This window comes from Orcinus orca, chromosome 5 (assembly GCF_937001465.1).
Source record: "Orcinus orca chromosome 5, mOrcOrc1.1, whole genome shotgun sequence".
Classification (NCBI taxonomy): domain Eukaryota; kingdom Metazoa; phylum Chordata; class Mammalia; order Artiodactyla; family Delphinidae; genus Orcinus; species Orcinus orca.
Genome location: NC_064563.1, coordinates 78,179,795 through 78,197,442, shown reverse-complemented (window position 1 = coordinate 78,197,442; position 17,648 = coordinate 78,179,795). Strand labels below are relative to the sequence as shown.

Sequence of the window (17,648 nt, the reverse complement as noted above, 5' to 3'; positions counted from 1 at the left end):
GCTAATACCCATCCTTCTCAAACTCTTCCAAAAAATTGCAGAGGAAGGACCACTCCCAAACTCATTGTATGAGGCCACCACCACCCTGATACCAAAACCAGACAAAGATACTACAAAAAAAGAAAATTTACAGACTAATATCACTGATGAATATAGATGCAAAAATCCTCAATAAAATATAGCACAGAATCTAACAACACATTAAAAGGATCAAACACCATGATCAAGTGGCATTTATCCCAGGGATGCAAGGCATCTTCAATATACACAAATCAATCAATGTGATACACCATTTTAACAAACTGAAGAATAAAAACCATATGATCATCTCAATAGATGCAGAAAAAGCTTTTGACAAAATTCAACACCATTTATGATAAAAACTCTCCTGAAAGTGGGCATAGAGGCAACCTACCTCAACATCATTAAGGCCATATACGACAAACCCACATCAAACATCAATCTCAATGGTGAAAAACTGAAAGCATTTCCCCTAAGATCAGGAACAAGACAAGGATGTCCACTCTCACCACTATTATTCAACATAGTTTTGGAAGTCCTAGCCACAGCAATCAGAGAAGAAAAAGAAATAAAAAGGAATACAAACTGGAAAAGAAGTAAAACTGTCACTGTTTGCAGGTGACATGATACTATACATAGAGAATCCTAAAGATGCCACCAGAAAACTACTAGAGCTAATCAATGAATTTGGTATAGTTGCAAGATACAAGATTAATGCACAGAAATCTCTTGCATTTTTATACACTATCAACGAAAGCTCAGAAAGAGAAATTAAAGAAACAGTCCCATTCACCAGTGCAACAAAAAGAATAAAATACCTAGGAATAAACCTACCTAAGAAGGTAAAAGACCTGTACTCAGAAACTGCAAGACACTGATGAAAGAAATCAAAGATGACACAAACAGATGGACAGATACACCATGTTCTTGGATTGGAAGAATCAATATTGTGAAGATGACTATACTACTCAAAGCAATCTACAGATTCAATGCAATTCCTATCAAATTACCAGTGGCATCTTTTACAGAACTAGAACAAAAAATCTTAAAATCTGTATGGAGACACAAAAGACCCTGAATAGCCAAAGCAGTCTTGAGGGAAAAAAACAGAGCTGGAGGAATCAGACTCCCTGACTTCAGACTATAATACAAAGCTACAGTAATCAAGACAATATGGTACTGGCACAAAAACAGAAATATAGATCAATGGAACAGGATAGAAAGCCCAGAGATAAACCCACACACCAATGGTCAACTAATCTATGACAAAGGAGGCAAGGATATACAATAAAGAAAAGACAGTCTCTTCAATAAGTGGTGCTGGGAAAAGTGGACAGCTACATGTAAAAGAATGAAATTAGAACACTCCCTAACACCATACACAAAAATAAACTCAAAATGGATTAGAGACCTAAATGTAAGACTGGACACTATAAAACTCTTAGAGGAAAACAGGAAGAACACTGACATAAATCACAGCAAGATCTTTTCAGATCCACCTCCTAGAGTAAAGGAAATAAAAATAAACAAATGGGACCTTATGAAACTTAAAAGCTTTTGCAAAGCAAAGGAAACAGCAAACAAGATGAAAAGACAACCCTCAGAATGGGAGAAAGTATCTGCAAACAAATCAATGGACAAAGGATTAATCTCCAAAATATATAAACAGGTCAAGCAGCTCAATATTAAAAAAACAAACAACCCAATCCAAAAATGGGCAGAAGACCTAAATAGACATTTCTCCAAAGAAGACATACACATGGCCAAGAAGCTCAACATCACTAATCATTAGAGAAATGCAAATCAAAACTACAATGAGGTATCACCTTACACCAGTCAGAATGGGCACCATCAGAAAATCTACAAACAACAAATGCTGGGGAGGGTGTGGAGAAAAGGGAACCCTCTTGCACTGTTGGTGGGAATGTAAATTAGTACAGCCACTATGGAGAACAGTACGGAGGTTCCTTAAAAAACTAAAATTAGAATTACCATATGACCCAGCAATCCCACTACTGGGCATATACCCAGAGAAAACCATAATTCAAAAAGACACATGCACCCCAGTGTTCATTGCAGCACTATTTACAATAGCCAGGTTATGCAAGCAACCTAAGTGTCCATCAACAGATGAATGAATAAAGAAGATATGGTACATATATACAATGGAATATTACTCAGCCATAAAAAGGAACGGAATTGGGTCATTTGTTGAGATGTGGATGGATCTACACACTGTTTTACAGAGTGAAGTAAGTCAGAAAGAGAAAACAAATATCGTATATCAATGCGTATATATGGAACCTCGAAAAATGGTACAGATGAACCAGTTTGCAGGGCAGAAATAGAGACACAGATGTAGAGAACAAACGTATGGACACCAAGCGGGGAAAGTGGCAGGGGGTGGGGTGGTGGGATGAATTAGGAGATTGGGATTGACATATATACACTAATATGTATAAAATAGATAACTAATAAGAACCTGCTGTATAAATAAATAAATAAAATAAAACTCAAAAATTCAAAAAAAAAACTAACAAAAACTTCACTAAGAAAGGAAACTATAAACCAACATCATTCATAAACATAGATGCAAAAGTCCTTAATCTATGAGCAAATTGAATTCGTAAGTGTATTAAAAGGATAATACATAATAACCAAGTAGCGTCTATTCCAAAAATGCAAGATTGATTTACTATTGGAAAATCCAATGCGATATACCATATCACACTACATATTATATAATTCCATTGATATAAGCTTAGTTCTAGAATAGGCAAAACTAATTTGATATGAAATCTAAATCTAATACCAAAAGAAAAAAGGAACAATAGTAGCCTTGGGTGGATGGGAGAGACTGACTGGCACAGGACAGGAAGGAACTTTCTGGAGACTTGAAAATGTTCTATATTGTGATAGAGTTGTGGGTTTTACATGAATATACATGATTGCATTTGCTACATTTCAGTATATATAAACCTTACAAAAAAATTTTTTTAAGTAACAATAACAGTGGGAAGATGGGGAATGGGTAGAAGTATATGAAACAGAATTAAGAGAATACTGGTAAGTGCTGAAGCTGGGTGAAGGGTCATGGGAGTTCATTATACTATTCTGTTTGGGGGTTTGCTTTAATTTACATAATAAAAACAAAACAAAACGTAGAGTTTTTAGTTGAGAAGAAGATATATGAGTCAAAATGTTTCGTAGTTCCTCACCATTACCAATAAAAAGTTACTGTAATTTCCTGTTGCAATTAACAGAGGTACAGTCACTAGTAGTACAATGAATAGTACTTGCTTATACTTTGTGTCCAAGCTAAAGCAAAGAGATTGGTTAGGAGGACTTGCTACTACATACTCTATGAATAACTAGTAAAATTTATTAGGAATATGAACTCTCAAGAACTTAATAGCTTGCTTTGAATATCTGAAGCACTACCACTATTTAGTTTGTTCAATCAAGAGCCATAAATAAAAACAGTGGATGGAAGTTTCAGGAACAGTTATCAGCTCTATATTTTTATCATATCTGGCCGTGTCATGCGGCATGCGGGATCTTAGTTCCCCGCCAGGGAATGAACCCGTGCCCCCTGCAGTGGAAGCTCGGAGTCTTAACCACTGGACCAGCAGGAACATCTGTATTTTCAGCTCTATAGAAAGAACAATGATCTCTCCAAAAAGCAAAGGGGCTGCCTTTGGAGATAACTTCCCTATTTGTGGAAATGTTCAAATGTTAGTAGGAGATTTGTACACTGGCAACAATCACAAGAAGAAAACAGCTATTAAGGTTCCTTCTAGTACAGAGATTTTGCAGTTCTCTGAACTATTTTCTCTTCTTTTGATCTAAATTCAAAGAGAGAAGTGCAGGGCTTTGTGGGAATGTCTTTTAAAAAGAATTCACTAGGTGGGTGGGGGGAACTGAGGAGATGTTTAAGGGTACAAACTTGCAACTAGTAGATAAGTCCCAGATATCTAACGTACAACATAGTGATTATAGACAACAATACTGTATTATAAACTTACAAGTTGCTAAGAGACTAAATAAAATAAAATAAAATAATTCAGCCAGAATGCAGTGTCATGATAAAAGCTGTAATACAGCCACAAACCCCAAACTTAGTATTCTGGCATATATGGTTATGAACAGCATGCATAGAAATTTTTGGAAATTATCACAAAAATGAATGGTCTTAGATTTCTGGGCTGACCTGAAAATTTCTAGATTAATCTTTCTTGTTAAAGTAATAAGACAAATTATAAAATCAATCACAACATGCAGCCCTGACCCAGGTACTGTGTCTTCTTTCCTCAAAGAATACTGATTATTGTGGGCCCTTCTCTGATTTAAGTACTGTGGAGAAATTAAAGTATAAGACACAAACCTTATCCCAAGGAAAATTACAATTTAACTACAAAGGTACAAACCATCACCACACAGCGATACTTGGTTAAGTGCCAGAAGAGAGTACAGATAAGACGTACTGTGAAATGGAAAGAACATTCTACTGGGGGTGGTTTCAGCAGGCTGCCTTGAGGTTAAGGAACTCAGAATGAAAGAATTTAGACAGGAATAAAAATGTAATGGGAGGGAGGCAGGCACTTCCAGGACAGGAGAACAGGGTAAAGCAAGCAATGTGATGAAGTAACTTGAAAATCAACCAGAATTTTGTCTCCAGAGAATCCCCAGTATCCTCTCAATGCCTTTGTCTAGCTCTCCTATCAATTTCTTCTCAAACCTTTAGATCAGTGGTTCCCAAAGTGAGGTCCTTGGACAAGCAGCAGCATCAACTATCTGGGAACTTCAACTGCAAATTCTGAGGCCCCATCCCAGATCTAATGAGTCAGAAGTGGGCAGAGGGAGGGAATGGAGCGGCAATCTGTGTTTGAACAAGTCTTTCAGGTGATTCTGACGGCCCATTCAAGTTTGAAAACGATTGCTCTAGGACTACCTGATAAGCACAACCCTCCGCGCAGGACCTGATGACGTTCTGAGCGCCTAACTGAGCCACTTTGCTGGGTGCAGGAAGGGAGTTGATACCAGGTCCCAGCCCTCTAAGAGTTCAGTCTCTGGCCCAATCTCGCTTTCTCCTCCAGTACCACTTGTTCCAATCACCATCCTCTATGCCATCGCCTCCCGTATTACTTTACCCTCACAGGGCCCCTCTGTCGCCCTACCTCAGACTCAGAGGGGACGTGGTGCCGGCAGGGAGAAGAACTGCCCAAGGAGACAGGAATAGATGTAGCGCTTGCCCAGAGCCCGCCCAACAGGAGTAAAACGCCTCGGACCCATAAAGAACCGCTCCAGTGCCACCGGCTCGGGCCCCGGCCTGAAGCTGAGGAGCCCGCTCTTCCACCCGTCTCGGCCGCCATCTTCAGGCCGAGCGTCGTTACCATGGAGTACGTGACGCCTCCGCGCCCAGCGCCAGCCCCGCCCCTCGCCTCTCGAGGCAGGTGGAGGGACTTGGCGGTGGAAAGGTGCTTTTTGATTGGCTAGCGTCACCCATAAGAAGTTCACCGCGGAAGACGCTGAGTTGCATCACGTCCATCGCGTCTCATTCGCGCGAAACCAGCCAATAAAAGCCACTTGGCGGCCCACATGAGCTGAGCTGTGGGAAGACTAGTGGGTGCTGTTGGTAATGGGATGTTGATACGTCGGTGTCCTTACTGAGGCAGTTTTTCACTTTTTAATTCAGTTATTCACCGAAAAGATATGCACTTACTAGGTGCCAGGTGCTTAGACACATGCAAAATCTTTTATGGTTAGCTCTCTGTATAAAAGGTAAGTGGAATGTAATTTTCATTTTTACTTATCCTGAGTCACCAATTCTAGACCTACTTTTTAAAAAAATTTTAGTTGATTTACAATATCGTGTTAGACCCACTTAATGAAAGTCATTTTCTGTAAAATCAAATGTGTTCTTTACTATTCAAGCCCATCCCTTAACTTCTATGAATGTAAGAATTGCAACTGCATTAACCCCGGAGACTAGGTAGATCTTTGCCATTAAGGCAACTACCTTAAAAATTGAGCCGTGAGGAACTATAAGAAATTGTTAAGTTGGGACAAATCTTGTGGCCCACAAAACAAAGAATTAAAACCAGGGACTCAAAGCACCGAGCTGTAACAGTCATTTCAGGAACTGAATATTGTAAATTACTATGCTAGGAACTGTAGTAGAAAAAAAAAAAGGACAGAAAATCCCCAGGAATTTACAATTCATTGGTGAAGACAATGTACTTTAAAGAAAAAATGGTTGGGGCATTTTACCAGTACTCATTAGATGTGTCTATCATCCCACAACTAGTGGAAGCTGGGATTCAAACAAATATATCACTTTATAACGTACTCTCTACACAAAACCACAAAGAAATTGCGGATTGTGAGTAAAGAATGATACCGGTCATCTCAGTTTCCTAGCGGTAAAGGCAGTGTCATGCTGGTGGAGGGGCAGTTTCAATAGTCTAAAGGACAAGCTGCTAGACGTTTTAAGTTCATTTCTGTGAAACATTCAACTCCTCCAATGTAGCTTTGGCTTGAGGACTGCCTTTGCACTGACCAAACCTCGCTATGGGTTCAGAAAAGCGTAATACAGGCTCTCACTCCCCGCCCCCAACCGTCTCCTAGTCCCCCAACTTTGTAAATGCACTGTTACCCGCTCAGCAACCAAAGCTAGGAAGTCAGTTTTGAAGACTCCTCTCTACAATCAATTGGTTTTAACATTCGGTTAATGTTTAGTCTGCTCTATTAAAGTACTCAAATATCTCAGTTAAGACTGCAAAGCCTACCTGGTTTTCCCTTCCTTCAGTTTATGCTGGGTTGCCACAGCGATCTTTCTAAAATATGAATCTTGTCACCTGTCACTCAAGCTCTCCAGTGACACTCTAATACAAGAATATTGTTAGAACTTCCCTGGCAGTACAGTGGTTAAGACTCAGTGTTTCCAATGCAGGGGGGAAGGGTTCCATCCCTGGTCGGGGAACTAAGATCCCCGACATGTCATGGGCAGTGTAGCCAAAAAAATAAAAATAAAGACTAGGGCTTCCCTGGTGGCGCAGTGGTTGAGAATCTGCCTGCCGATGCAGGGGATGCGGGTTCGTGCCCCGGTCCGGGAAGATCCCACATGCCGCGGAGTGGCTGGGCCCGTGAGCCATGGCCACTGAGCCTGTGCATCCGGAGCCTGTGCTCCGCAACGGGAGAGGCCACAACAGTGAGAGGCCCACGTACTGCTAAAAAGAAAAAAAGACTATTGTCTAAAATCCTGGCACCTGGTAGTTTTCTAGACTTACCTTCCAATTACTTCCAATTGGTTTCAGTCACACTACATAACCCAGTTAAATTGTTCAAGTGCCTTCTGGTTTCGCAATGTTTGTGCCATTTCCCTTTTCTGAAGTACCACCCCCAAGCATCTCTTCCTCTATTCGAAGATTCCCAAGAGTACAGCTATTTAACTGGCACAACAAAGTAGTTAACCTTTAGTTTATGTTGGCTGTTTTTTTTTAAATTATGTTTTGGCTCCGTTGGGTCTTTGTTGCTGCTCAGTCTTTCTCTAGTTGCAGTGTGCGGTCTTCTCATTGTGGTGGCTTCTCTTGTTGCGGAGCATGAGCTCTAGGCGCACGGGCTTCAGCAGTTGTGGCTCATGGGCTCTAGAGCGCAGGCTCAGTAGTTGTGGCACACGGGCTTAGTTGCTCCGCAGCATATGGGATCTTCCCGATCCAGGGCTTGAACCCATGTCCCCTGCACAGGTAGTCTTAACCACTGTGCAACCAGAGAAGCACCACCACCCCCCTTATTTTTTAATATGTCTTTTGGTTGTGTCGGGTCTTAATGCAGGCTCTTCCTTGTGGTGCACAGGCTTCTCTCTAGTTGTGGCACGCGAGCTTACTTGCCCCGCGGCATGTGTGATCTTAGTTCCGCAATCAGGGATCAAACCTGCATCCCCTGCATTGGTAGGCGTATTCCTTACCACTGGACCATCAGGGAAGTCCCCTAACCAAATTTCAAGTTGTGGGGCCATGAAATGAACTGCTTAGATCCCACGAAGAGAGCATAATTGACCAATGACTCCAAGCTGCTTCTCCTTACCATCCACCTCGTTTGTCTTGAGGCCATGGCTCCTGAGGGTTGCTGCCAGACAAATAAGACTGGCAGTACAAACACAAGCCCCTTTTCGGTGACTTCCAACAGCAATTTTGGCTTCAGGGCCACCATTAAACTAAGCAAACCGTAGAACTGCTGCACGCCTTCATGCTAATAATTTTTTAGAATCTGCTTCTTAGAGAAAACAAATACAATTAAAATCTGTTAAAAGGGGTGCTGTTTGGTAAACTCCCAGTTTTCTGTTGGTATTTTCAGTGGAATGTCAAGATCTGTTGGTTAATAAAAGGAGTACCTGCTACTGCATCAAACACCTAAATCCACCATACTCGAACTGATGCCTTGGTTCAAACTTGTATTCAGCACATTCTGAGATTTAAAAATATTCTGCAGCCCTGCTTAGTTGCCTTTGTATCATGCCAAAACGTCTCTATCCTGCACTTTACTATTAAAACATGGAGTAAAGGACAGCAACCCTGTCCAGGCAATCCTGACCACCCCCCACCAAGATTTTTAAGGTATGTGGCAATTTAGGGACACTTTCAACTGAGACATTATTTCCAGTCAAGTGTTATATACTGGATGCTTTGTCCAGTCACAAATCCCAAGGATATCTCATCTAAATGAGCTGCCAAATACCATCAATATAATCCTCATTCAAATTTCTCCCAACTACCATTTTTAAGCCCCAAGTTTCCCAACCAATCTATATTAAGCAAGTGCATGCTACTACAAGGTACTTTAGGAAGTTAAGATATTTTCAGTTTCTTTCAATTTAATGAGGGAGGCAGTTACCAGTACCATAGCTGAAATAAGGGGAAAAGTTATAGATCCATTTGATGTGGAAATCTGGAAAAATTTCATGGTGTATATCAATACTGGCTAAAAACTGACTTCTATCCTTCCTGCGGGTATCTCCACTTGTCCAAAAACTTTTCATAGGCTAGGTTCCAGCACTCCATCACTGTAAACCTTCCAAGATACTCCTTTCCACCGTCCCCAAATAAAGCTTACTTGTAACCTTCCCCCCAACATTTAAGGTCTTATATTCAGATACATCCTATCCTCATCAAAACCCTCCTGTTGTCTAAATCTCTGTAATTGCCATATTCTCTGGGCTCCCGTATACTCTGAAAATGCCCGATAACCACCACCATTTAAGCACTTCGCAACTGAATTCAGGGCAAAGAATTTTTCAAGCCATGTTAACAAAAATACAAGGGAACAAATCCACACTTTTATTTATTTACTTTTCAGTAAGTTTAAATCCTTGAAGGGTACAGCATCTGGTGTGGGGGGAAAGAACATAATGTCATTAAGTGCATGTTATATACAAACAGTTATTGAATACCACAACATGAATAAATCTCCCATTGTCCCATTACCCATCTCTGAAAGGCACCCAATGACTTATAGCCTACTGGGAAGGGAACTAAATTTTTAGAGCCTTCAGTTTCTAGGTGAACATTCTTTAACTAAGAACCAGTACTGGGAACCTGAGAGTCCATTTAATTTTGCTTCCTCTAATGATAGTAAAAACCTCCTCTGATGAGAAATCTCAACTGCTCAGCAGGGTTCAAAAGTACCCTGTGACCCCAAGGATGTAGCCATGTCTATTAAAAATAGATCCTAGGGCTTCCCTGGTGGCGCAGTGGTTGAGAGTCCGCCTGCCGATGCAGGGGACACGGGTTCGTGCCCCAGTCCGGGAAGATCCCGCATACCGCGAAGCGGCGAGGCCATGGCCGCTGAGTCTGCGCGTCCGGAGCCTGTGCTCCGCAAAGGGAGAGGCCACAACAGTGAGAGGCCCGCGTACCGCAAAATAAAATAAAATAAAATAAAATAAAATAAAAATGGATCCTAACTGAAGAAAACAGGAGCTATCCTGTTAAAAATATCACAGAATCTGTAGTTGAAGTCCTGGGACATGAGCATTGGTTTTCCTCTATAAAATAAAACTAATACCTATTTGAACAAGACTGTCATGATGAAGAGATCGGAAATATTAATTATGCCAGGAAAAGGTATGCTGAATTTTTATTTTCTAGCAATTACTTCAGAGCCCAATAAATATATTTGCCATAAAATTGTTCATTTAAATAGGTGACCCTCGAACAACACAAGTTTGAATTGTGCGGGTCCACTTATATACAGATTTTTTTTCAGTAAATGCATACTGCACAATCCGCAGTTCACTGAATCCACAGATGAAGAGGCCAACTGTAAAGTTGTACGTGGATTTCTCACAGTGCCCCTAACCTCTGCGTTGTTCAAGGGTCAACTGTGCTATTCCCCACCACCCCCAGGCAGCTTTAGCAATTACCTGAAATCTAGGCATAATCCATTTGAACCCTTTGCCTTCACTTTTCTTATAGTGCCAAGAAAATGTTCCATAATACACTTACACAGTAGCCCCTAATTTTACAGCATGATCTATTGGTGACATTTTATAATCACAATAGTCCTTAGTAGTCAAAGCCAAACACCGTGAGCTTAGTTTGATTCAAAAGGTGCCACATTGCTAATAATGTACTTACCACACGGATTCTGTGTCCAATGGCCTTAGCAGGAAGGTTGCTTCGGAATTTGGCACGAACCATGCCACTGTTTCCATGAGCACGAGTTATCTTTCCCCAGATTACTCTGGTTTTGTTAGGTTTTCCACCAGGAGTTACTGTATTGCTGATTTTAAAAGAAGATTAAAAAAGGCATGAGAACCCAGACAACCAGTATAGTGTGGTACAAAATCAAGGTGACTTACAGACCAGTTGCCCTCAACCCTAGCTTAAATGGTAATAGCTGTAATATGCGGAGGGGGCAGGGAAGGGGGGGACAAGAAATGTGAGGACATTTTGAGTGTAGGGAGAGAGGAACTTGTTTGTAATTTTAAATAGCCAGGGAAGGCCTTACTAAGAAGCTAACACCAGAAAAAAGACTCGAAGGTAAGGGAACAGCTTGTGTTAAAAACGGAGGTTGTGTCCCTGGCTTGTGGAAAGGCAAACGATGCCAAGAGATGAATCCTAGCTGGGTTAAGAGAGGACAGAGGGAGCCCTGAATGCATAGGGTCTTAGAAGCTCCTTAATGACTTTAGCTTTTACTAAATGAGATGGGGAAGAGTTGGAATTTGAGCAATGTACAGATGATTTGACTTATAATTTTAAAGGATTGGGAAATCCCTGGTGGTCCAGTGATTAAGACTCCACGCTTTCACTGCCAAGGGCCCGGGTTCAATCCCTGGTCAGGGAACTAAAGATCCTGCAAACCACGAGTGGGAAAAAAATTAAAAAATTTAAAGGATCACTCTGGTTGCAGGAGGAAAGGGGGATGGGGGAGATGAAAACATGTTCCCAAAGATCTTTTTAAAACCAATTTAAATACACAATAGTCCACCCATTGCTTCCACCCCCGCCCCCACCTCTATCCCAGAGATTTTAATTGATCTGGAATGGGTTTAAGAACCAATGCTCTAGAGATAACATCTTTAAACATCTATAAAAATTGTAACTTCAAGAGATCAACAAAATGAATTAAGCGATATGAAAAATGCTCTATAAAACCTTAAGATCATAATACAAGGACCTGATGCCATCCTTAAAACAATAGCTGTAATTTTTCTAAGTGCAGAAGACACCTATATCCAACACTAACCATGAATTTCCTTGAACTCCCAAAGTAGAAACCACAACAGTACCATTTACTTAACTAACTTCAAATGAGACCAATCAAGTGAAAATTCAAAAAGCACAATACTATCAACTTACTTCTTTGCTTTGTACACATAAGCACATCTCTTGCCTAGATAGAATTCAGTTTCATCTCGAGCATATACACCTTCAATTTTCAGGAGAGCTGTGTGCTCCCTCTGGTTCCGTAGACCCCGCTTATAGCCAGCAAAAATGGCCTTGGACCACAGCCTAAGACAAAATATACTGTTAATCATAAGCTGTTAAAAGATCTCACTTAACTTCAACAAACCACAGGTATGATTTGGCTTGTAATGACAACCACCTAGAAGTTACCTATATAGCAAACATCTAAATTTTTTCCCCACCAGTTTTAAACTCACATGTAGGCCCACGCCTAATAAACAAACTACAAGTACAAAGCAATGATATTTAAAACGCATACCTTCCAGACATATTTGTCGTTTTAGAAGTCCTGTTCCCAGCAGGCCTTAAAACAAAAATAAATCAGTTTAAAATCTTGCAACGCTCGTTTCCCACCTAGTCTCCTCTGGAATAGCGCCCCAAACTCAGAGAATACCTGATAACTAAGCAAATTCCAAAAGGAAGACAAAACCTAAAGTAACAAGACAGTACACTACAGGAAGTAACTCCTAGAAACCCCAAAAGAAAGCCTTAATAAACTTCACGCCACGATCATGGGAAAAAAAAAGATCAAGGAGCCAGAGAAGCACGCAGAGAACAAGACTTTTAAAGACTGAATGGGAAAGAAAAGCTAAGGAAAGACATAGTAAACAGGCAAAGCCAGGTTTGAGGTGGGAGTAAATGAACAAAGAACCCTGCCTAAAAGTGCCACTGCTGCCAGACAAAATGCATCTATTTTATATTTTATTCCGCTAGGGACCGCAAGCAACTCCAGTTACCGGAGCACCCATTCTCGGAGGTCAGGGGACCAGCACCATCAGTCCCGTATCTCCTCCATCCTGTCCTCCCTGTTGCTGGAATCCATAGAAATCATTAGCTGGTAGAGCCTCGGAGCCGCACCAGCATCTCATGAGAGGCATATAGCCGAGCCGACCCCACTTATTTGCCCCCAAAGTTCAGCCGCGGAAACGCCACACACCTCCACAGCGTCCAAGATGGCTGAAAAAGAAACAGAAGGCCCCGCCGCGTGGCCTCGTGGGTAAACACCTCTCCGCCCCCCCCATTTAGGTATCTCCCGCCACCGCCAAAAAAATAAGCTTCAGAAATCGTCTTCTGACTGAAATAAGCCACGTTCAAGAGCACTCGTACAATTATTTCCCTAAGTCCTTTTATGTTTGTAAACTGCAACATGTACTATATACTTTGGAACAGAGGGAGGCAAAATGGTAGCCAGCTAAAGGAGAAGAACAGGTCCTCCAAAGCTCTGCGTTGCCATAGAAACACCTTAGCTTGGTTCCGGCGGCGTCGGTTGCTGTAGCGGGAAAAGTGAAGCCCGACTGGAGGACTACCCCCGCCTCGAATACCCCAGATTTGATTCGCCAACAAGTGGGTATCTTTCCTTCTTACCACATAGCAGTAGGGCGAACGGAAACTCTCGGATCCTAGCCAGGAAGAGAAAGACTGCGAACACAAAGGCAGGAGAAGAGAGCTCTTCCTTCTCTTTATCTTTTGTCCCCCACCACCCCCATACTCCTTTCCTCCTTCTACTCCTTTATCTCTTTCCAGAAATGACTTAAGTTCTTACCGCCAGTCTTCATTTTGACTCCGAGGGTGAACAGCACTGTCCTGAAAAGGCTTTGTTGCCTTTTAAGGAGAAGTCATTCAGCTGCCAAACTCTGGCGGCGCGCAGCACCGTGGTCACGTGCCATAGGTCTTCAGTAAATATTCGTAGACTAGAATGGGATAGCTTAGTGGACGTGAGAGATTTACATTTCCTAACTATTGCACATTTATGTGTTGCCCTATGGATTCATTCCTTTTGTCAGCACTTTGTTGAATGACTGACTACCATGTACGAAATTTTGTTCTTGGCTCGGAGGAGGCTGCAGTAAACAGAACAACAGAAAGCTCTGCCCTCATGGAGCTTACATCCTAGTAGGCGGAGCAAGACAATGAGCGAGTAAAATATATGGCACATTAGAAGGTAATGTGAGAAAAAATTTTCTCTCTGGAGATTGGCTCCAGATGGGGCAAATGGCAGATACCTAGAAATATGCCACTGATTTAAGCTAGTACCTGATGGACCAGTGGTGAAGAGGTAAGGGGAAGAGTCGTTCAACTTGAAAGAATAGCATATGCAAAGACCCTGAGTTGGAAGGGAGCATGATTCCATAGGAGAAAGAAGCCCATTGAAGCTGGAGCCATGAGAGCAATAAAAGTGCAGTGCCAGATGGATCTGGAGAGGAAGAGGAGCCCAGATCATGCAGGCCCTATGGTCCAAGTTAAGAATTTTACTTTTTTTCGCAAGTTAGTGAGAAACCATTGAAGGGTTCTAAGGAGAGACATGATGAAATTTTCAACTTTAAAAGATGAGTTCTTCATTTCAAAAAGATCACTTTTAATTTGGAAGCTGTGGGGCTTCCCTGGTGGCGCAGTGGTTAAGATCGGCCTGCCAATGCAGGGGACACGGGTTTGAACCCTGGTCTGGGAAGATCCCACATGCCACAGAGCAACTAAGCCCGTGCGCCGCAACTAGTGAGCCTGCACACCACAGCAACTGAAGCCCGTGCACCTAGCGCCCATGCTCTGCAACAAGAGAAGCCACTGCAATGAGAAGCCCACACACTGCAATGAAAACTAGGCCCTGCTCTCTGCAACTAGAGAAAGACCCAATGCAGCCAAAAATAATTAATTAATTTTAAAAAATTTGGAAGCTGTTAGAGTAGTTCAGGCAAGAAACAACAGCTATATTCAGCATGGTGTTGGGGGAGATGGAAATTGAAGGTAAAATCCACAGGACCTCATGGTGGTTTGAATTGGGGGAATGCTGATGTCAGGATGGCAGCAGAAATGACTCCTGAGTTTCTAGTATTGAGGAATGAGAAGCCATAACAGAACGAAAGCACTGGATTCTACATAAGCATAGTCCCATCTTACCTATGTGAGGCACACTTACCTATGCCCCAGGCCTAAAAAATGGAAAAATAAAGAAACAACACCACAGCAAAAAACCAAAATCTTAACACCGTGCTATTTCCTCCTAAGACTGTCCTTGAACCAGAAAATTTGGCTAGTTTGGAGTATCTTTTTTTCAGTTTACATAAAGATTCTTTAATTTTTGCATATAAGATGTTTGTTGCATGAGACATACTTGTAACCGCCCTCCTCAGGATCACTTTACTGTGGACAAAATCACACTGGAAACTTACCATTCATTATTCATTCAGTATAGAGCAAGAATCTCCATAGGGTGTTCTCATTGTAAAGCTTATTTAAGCAGAAAGGACTTTGGTTTACTGAGGAAGGGTAACATCTTAACAGCAGTGTTAAACTGATTTTCAGGATAAATACAGTTTTTCTAAGTGCGATATCAGTTGTTTTTCTAAGTCTGGGTGCAATAAATTCTGTTAATCTGGCAGATCAGGGAAATGGAGCCATCAAATTAAATATTTTAGTAATCAGAATAACAGAAAAGTAAATTTGTTATATAAAGATTACCAATTAATACTCAGAATATAATTAAAAAACATACAAAAGCCATGCTGGACACTAATTTACCTTAAGAAACTCAAAGATTATATTTATCTGCCAATAATTAAGCTGACTACTTAATACACCTGTGCCACACGGTGGCAGTGGTTCTTCCATCTCCGGGACTGCTCTGCTAAGCCAAAAGGGGGGATAAGCCACAGCACTTGTAATTCTTTTTCTCTTAATGGAAGAGTATAGAAATAACTTAAATGTCATTCAACATTCCCTTAAACTAATCTCAATGTTTTCTTCCCACTTTAGGTGACTGCATTTTTGTGAGATTATAAATGTACCAAGGAGGTTAACAAAACTAACTCAAGAAGAATGGAAGAGTATGTTCCAAATTCCAATTTATTATATATTCATATGTATATATATAAAAAATATATATATATATGAAATGCCTTATGTTAAATTTCCGTGTATTGTTTACCTATGGCTGTGTAACAAATTACCCCAAAACTTAGTGATTTAAAATATAAACATTTATTATTTCACACAATTTCTGTGGGTCAGGAATTTAGGCGTAGCTTGGTTGGATGGTTTAAGAATTTGGGAGCAGCTTAACTGTATGGTTCTGTCTGGGGATTTCTCATAAGTCAAAGTTGGCCAATCATCTGAAGAGTTGACTGGGGCTAGAGGATCCACTTCCAAGATGGCTCATTTACAGAGCTGGCAAGTTGATGCTGGCTGTTGGCAAGAGGCCTTAGTTCCTCACCCTCATGAACCTTTTCACAGGGCTCCTTAAGTGTCCTTGTGACAAGGCATCTGGATCCCCACAGAGTGAGAGATATGAGAGAATAATGGAGAAGCTTTAATGTCTCAAATTCACCTAGCCTTGGAAACCACAATATTCTTTTGGTTACATAGGTTAGTCCTATTCAATGTGGGGAAGACTACCAAAGGGCAAGAGTACAAGAAGGTGAGAATCATATGGTCCATCTTGGAGAATGGCTACTACGTTCTATTTTTCACTAACCATGAGACAGTTTTGGTTGGCATCTAAAGATGTTGCTAGAAAAAAGTTTATTTTAGCCCAAGTTCAAATTGGTTAAGCATAGCCAAATAGCCCAGGCTACATATCTTTATTAACCAGTAAGTTGCTTTTCTTTGGAAGGTCAGAATGTTACTGGGAGGTGTTTAGCAGAATCATCTGCAAACTACTTTTGTTCATTATCTTGGTTATATTATATGACAAAATGGACTTTGTAGGAGCCAATCTACATGCTGCCTCTGCTTCTGAGTTTAAGTAATTTTTAAACATTTGGTGGCTGACTTATTTTTTCCTCCATTCTTAGAGGTCAGCTGGAAGCCTCAAATCTTCCTCCAAAAATCTGGCATTCTGAGGTGAGAGTGTCAGTGACAGGTGAACCACCTACTGCTGTAGAAGAAAATGAAGAAACAGCCAAAGAAGCAGCTGTAGAAATCATCCCAGAAGTCATGGAGCCACTCTCCCTTCTAGATGTACTGAGGATCTCTGCAGTTCTGGAGGACACCATAGACCAGCTCTCTATTCTAAACTATATCATGCCAGTTCAGTATGAAAAAAGAAAAAATATCAGCGTGGTATATACATTCAGCATTACTTAATTTTTGCTTTCTTTTCTTTTTATTTCTCCATCATTGTCAGTACCTATGCCATTCAATTTAACTTGGGAAATAGCACCTTCATATCAGATAAAGGGCTACAATAATTATCTGAGATATGTACTCTCAATTAATGGAGTGAAATAGACATAGCTCAAGGTACATTACCAATCAGAATATCCTTTTCTTCCAATATATTGGCATTATTCTAAAAGGCCTATAGATAAATCAGTATAAATACAATATATATACTGAGGAGATGGAACAAGTAATTGTGTTGTCTTACCTATCTTGTATTTCTCAGCTGCTAAAAGCTAACTGAACACTAGAGGGAGGAAATTCAGCTGGACCCTGTCAATATTGCTTTCATCTAAAATGACTTTGTTATTGCTAAATATCTTGCAATCTGCCTTTTTAAATATCCAGCCACATCATTGCGTCAGCCATTACATTTTCAATGATGTTATGGACTCCTCCTCAAAGGACCACTGAGTTATCAAAAAACTCAGCTTGGTAGTGGGCAAAATCTTTATGAATTCTTAAGCTCTTGTAAGTTTTAATAACTTGGGTTGTAGATATAAAATAGAA

At 40.9% G+C, this 17,648-nt stretch overlaps 3 protein-coding genes across 9 annotated transcripts in view; 1 reads left to right on the top strand and 2 right to left on the bottom strand.

Moving 5' to 3' along the window:
- The window catches only part of LMLN (leishmanolysin like peptidase), a 79,166-nt gene extending 73,740 nt beyond the window's left edge, over positions 1–5,426 (bottom strand). For 2 of the 4 annotated variants that reach the window (XM_033403852.2, XM_033403853.2), the window contains exon 1: positions 5,199–5,426. In XM_033403852.2, coding sequence (XP_033259743.1) covers positions 5,199–5,417 — 219 coding nt within the window. In that variant the 5' untranslated portion in view covers positions 5,418–5,426. The remainder of the gene's footprint in view (positions 1–5,198) is intronic. The other 2 variants (XM_004278805.3, XM_033403851.2) reach the window with 2 other exon arrangements.
- Positions 5,427–9,333: 3,907 nt separating this feature from the next.
- On the bottom strand, positions 9,334–13,148 carry RPL35A (ribosomal protein L35a). Of its 3 annotated transcripts, none has more exons than XM_004278804.3 (5): positions 12,922–12,947; positions 12,244–12,288; positions 11,877–12,029; positions 10,653–10,797; positions 9,334–9,404 (listed from the first exon to the last, which is right to left on the bottom strand). In XM_004278804.3, exons 2-5 carry the CDS (start codon positions 12,252–12,254, stop codon positions 9,381–9,383), a joined length of 333 nt encoding a protein of 110 aa, XP_004278852.1. In that variant the 5' UTR covers positions 12,255–12,288; positions 12,922–12,947; the 3' UTR covers positions 9,334–9,380. The 3 variants fall into 3 exon arrangements, with proteins under 3 accessions (XP_004278852.1, XP_033259741.1, XP_033259740.1); XM_033403850.2 differs by lacking the exon at positions 12,922–12,947 and adding an exon at positions 12,722–12,915; XM_033403849.2 differs by lacking the exons at positions 11,877–12,029; positions 12,244–12,288 and having other exon boundaries at positions 12,922–13,148.
- Positions 13,149–13,197: 49 nt separating this feature from the next.
- IQCG (IQ motif containing G) overlaps positions 13,198–17,648 on the top strand; it is a 41,859-nt gene continuing 37,408 nt past the window's right edge. The window contains exons 1-3 of one of the 2 annotated variants that reach the window (XM_033403844.2): positions 13,198–13,328; positions 15,735–15,805; positions 16,772–17,039. In XM_033403844.2, coding sequence (XP_033259735.1) covers positions 15,798–15,805; positions 16,772–17,039 — 276 coding nt within the window. In that variant the 5' untranslated portion in view covers positions 13,198–13,328; positions 15,735–15,797. The remainder of the gene's footprint in view (positions 13,329–15,734; positions 15,806–16,771; positions 17,040–17,648) is intronic. The other variant, XM_033403845.2, reaches the window with a different exon arrangement.

What these genes read in the sequence shown, in the direction of transcription:
- RPL35A (XM_033403849.2), bottom strand. Translation starts at nt 13,133, where the DNA reads ATGTTGCAGTTTACAAACATAAAAGGACTTAGGGAAATAATTGTACGA. An exon ending in CCATCTTGGACGCTGTGGAG is followed by an intron (nt 10,798 to 12,921) that starts GTGTGTGGCGTT and finishes TTTTAAAATCAG; the next exon opens with CAATACAGTAACTCCTGGTG. An exon ending in TTGGACACAGAATCCGTGTG is followed by an intron (nt 9,405 to 10,652) that starts GTAAGTACATTA and finishes CCCCCACACCAG; the next exon opens with ATGCTGTACCCTTCAAGGAT.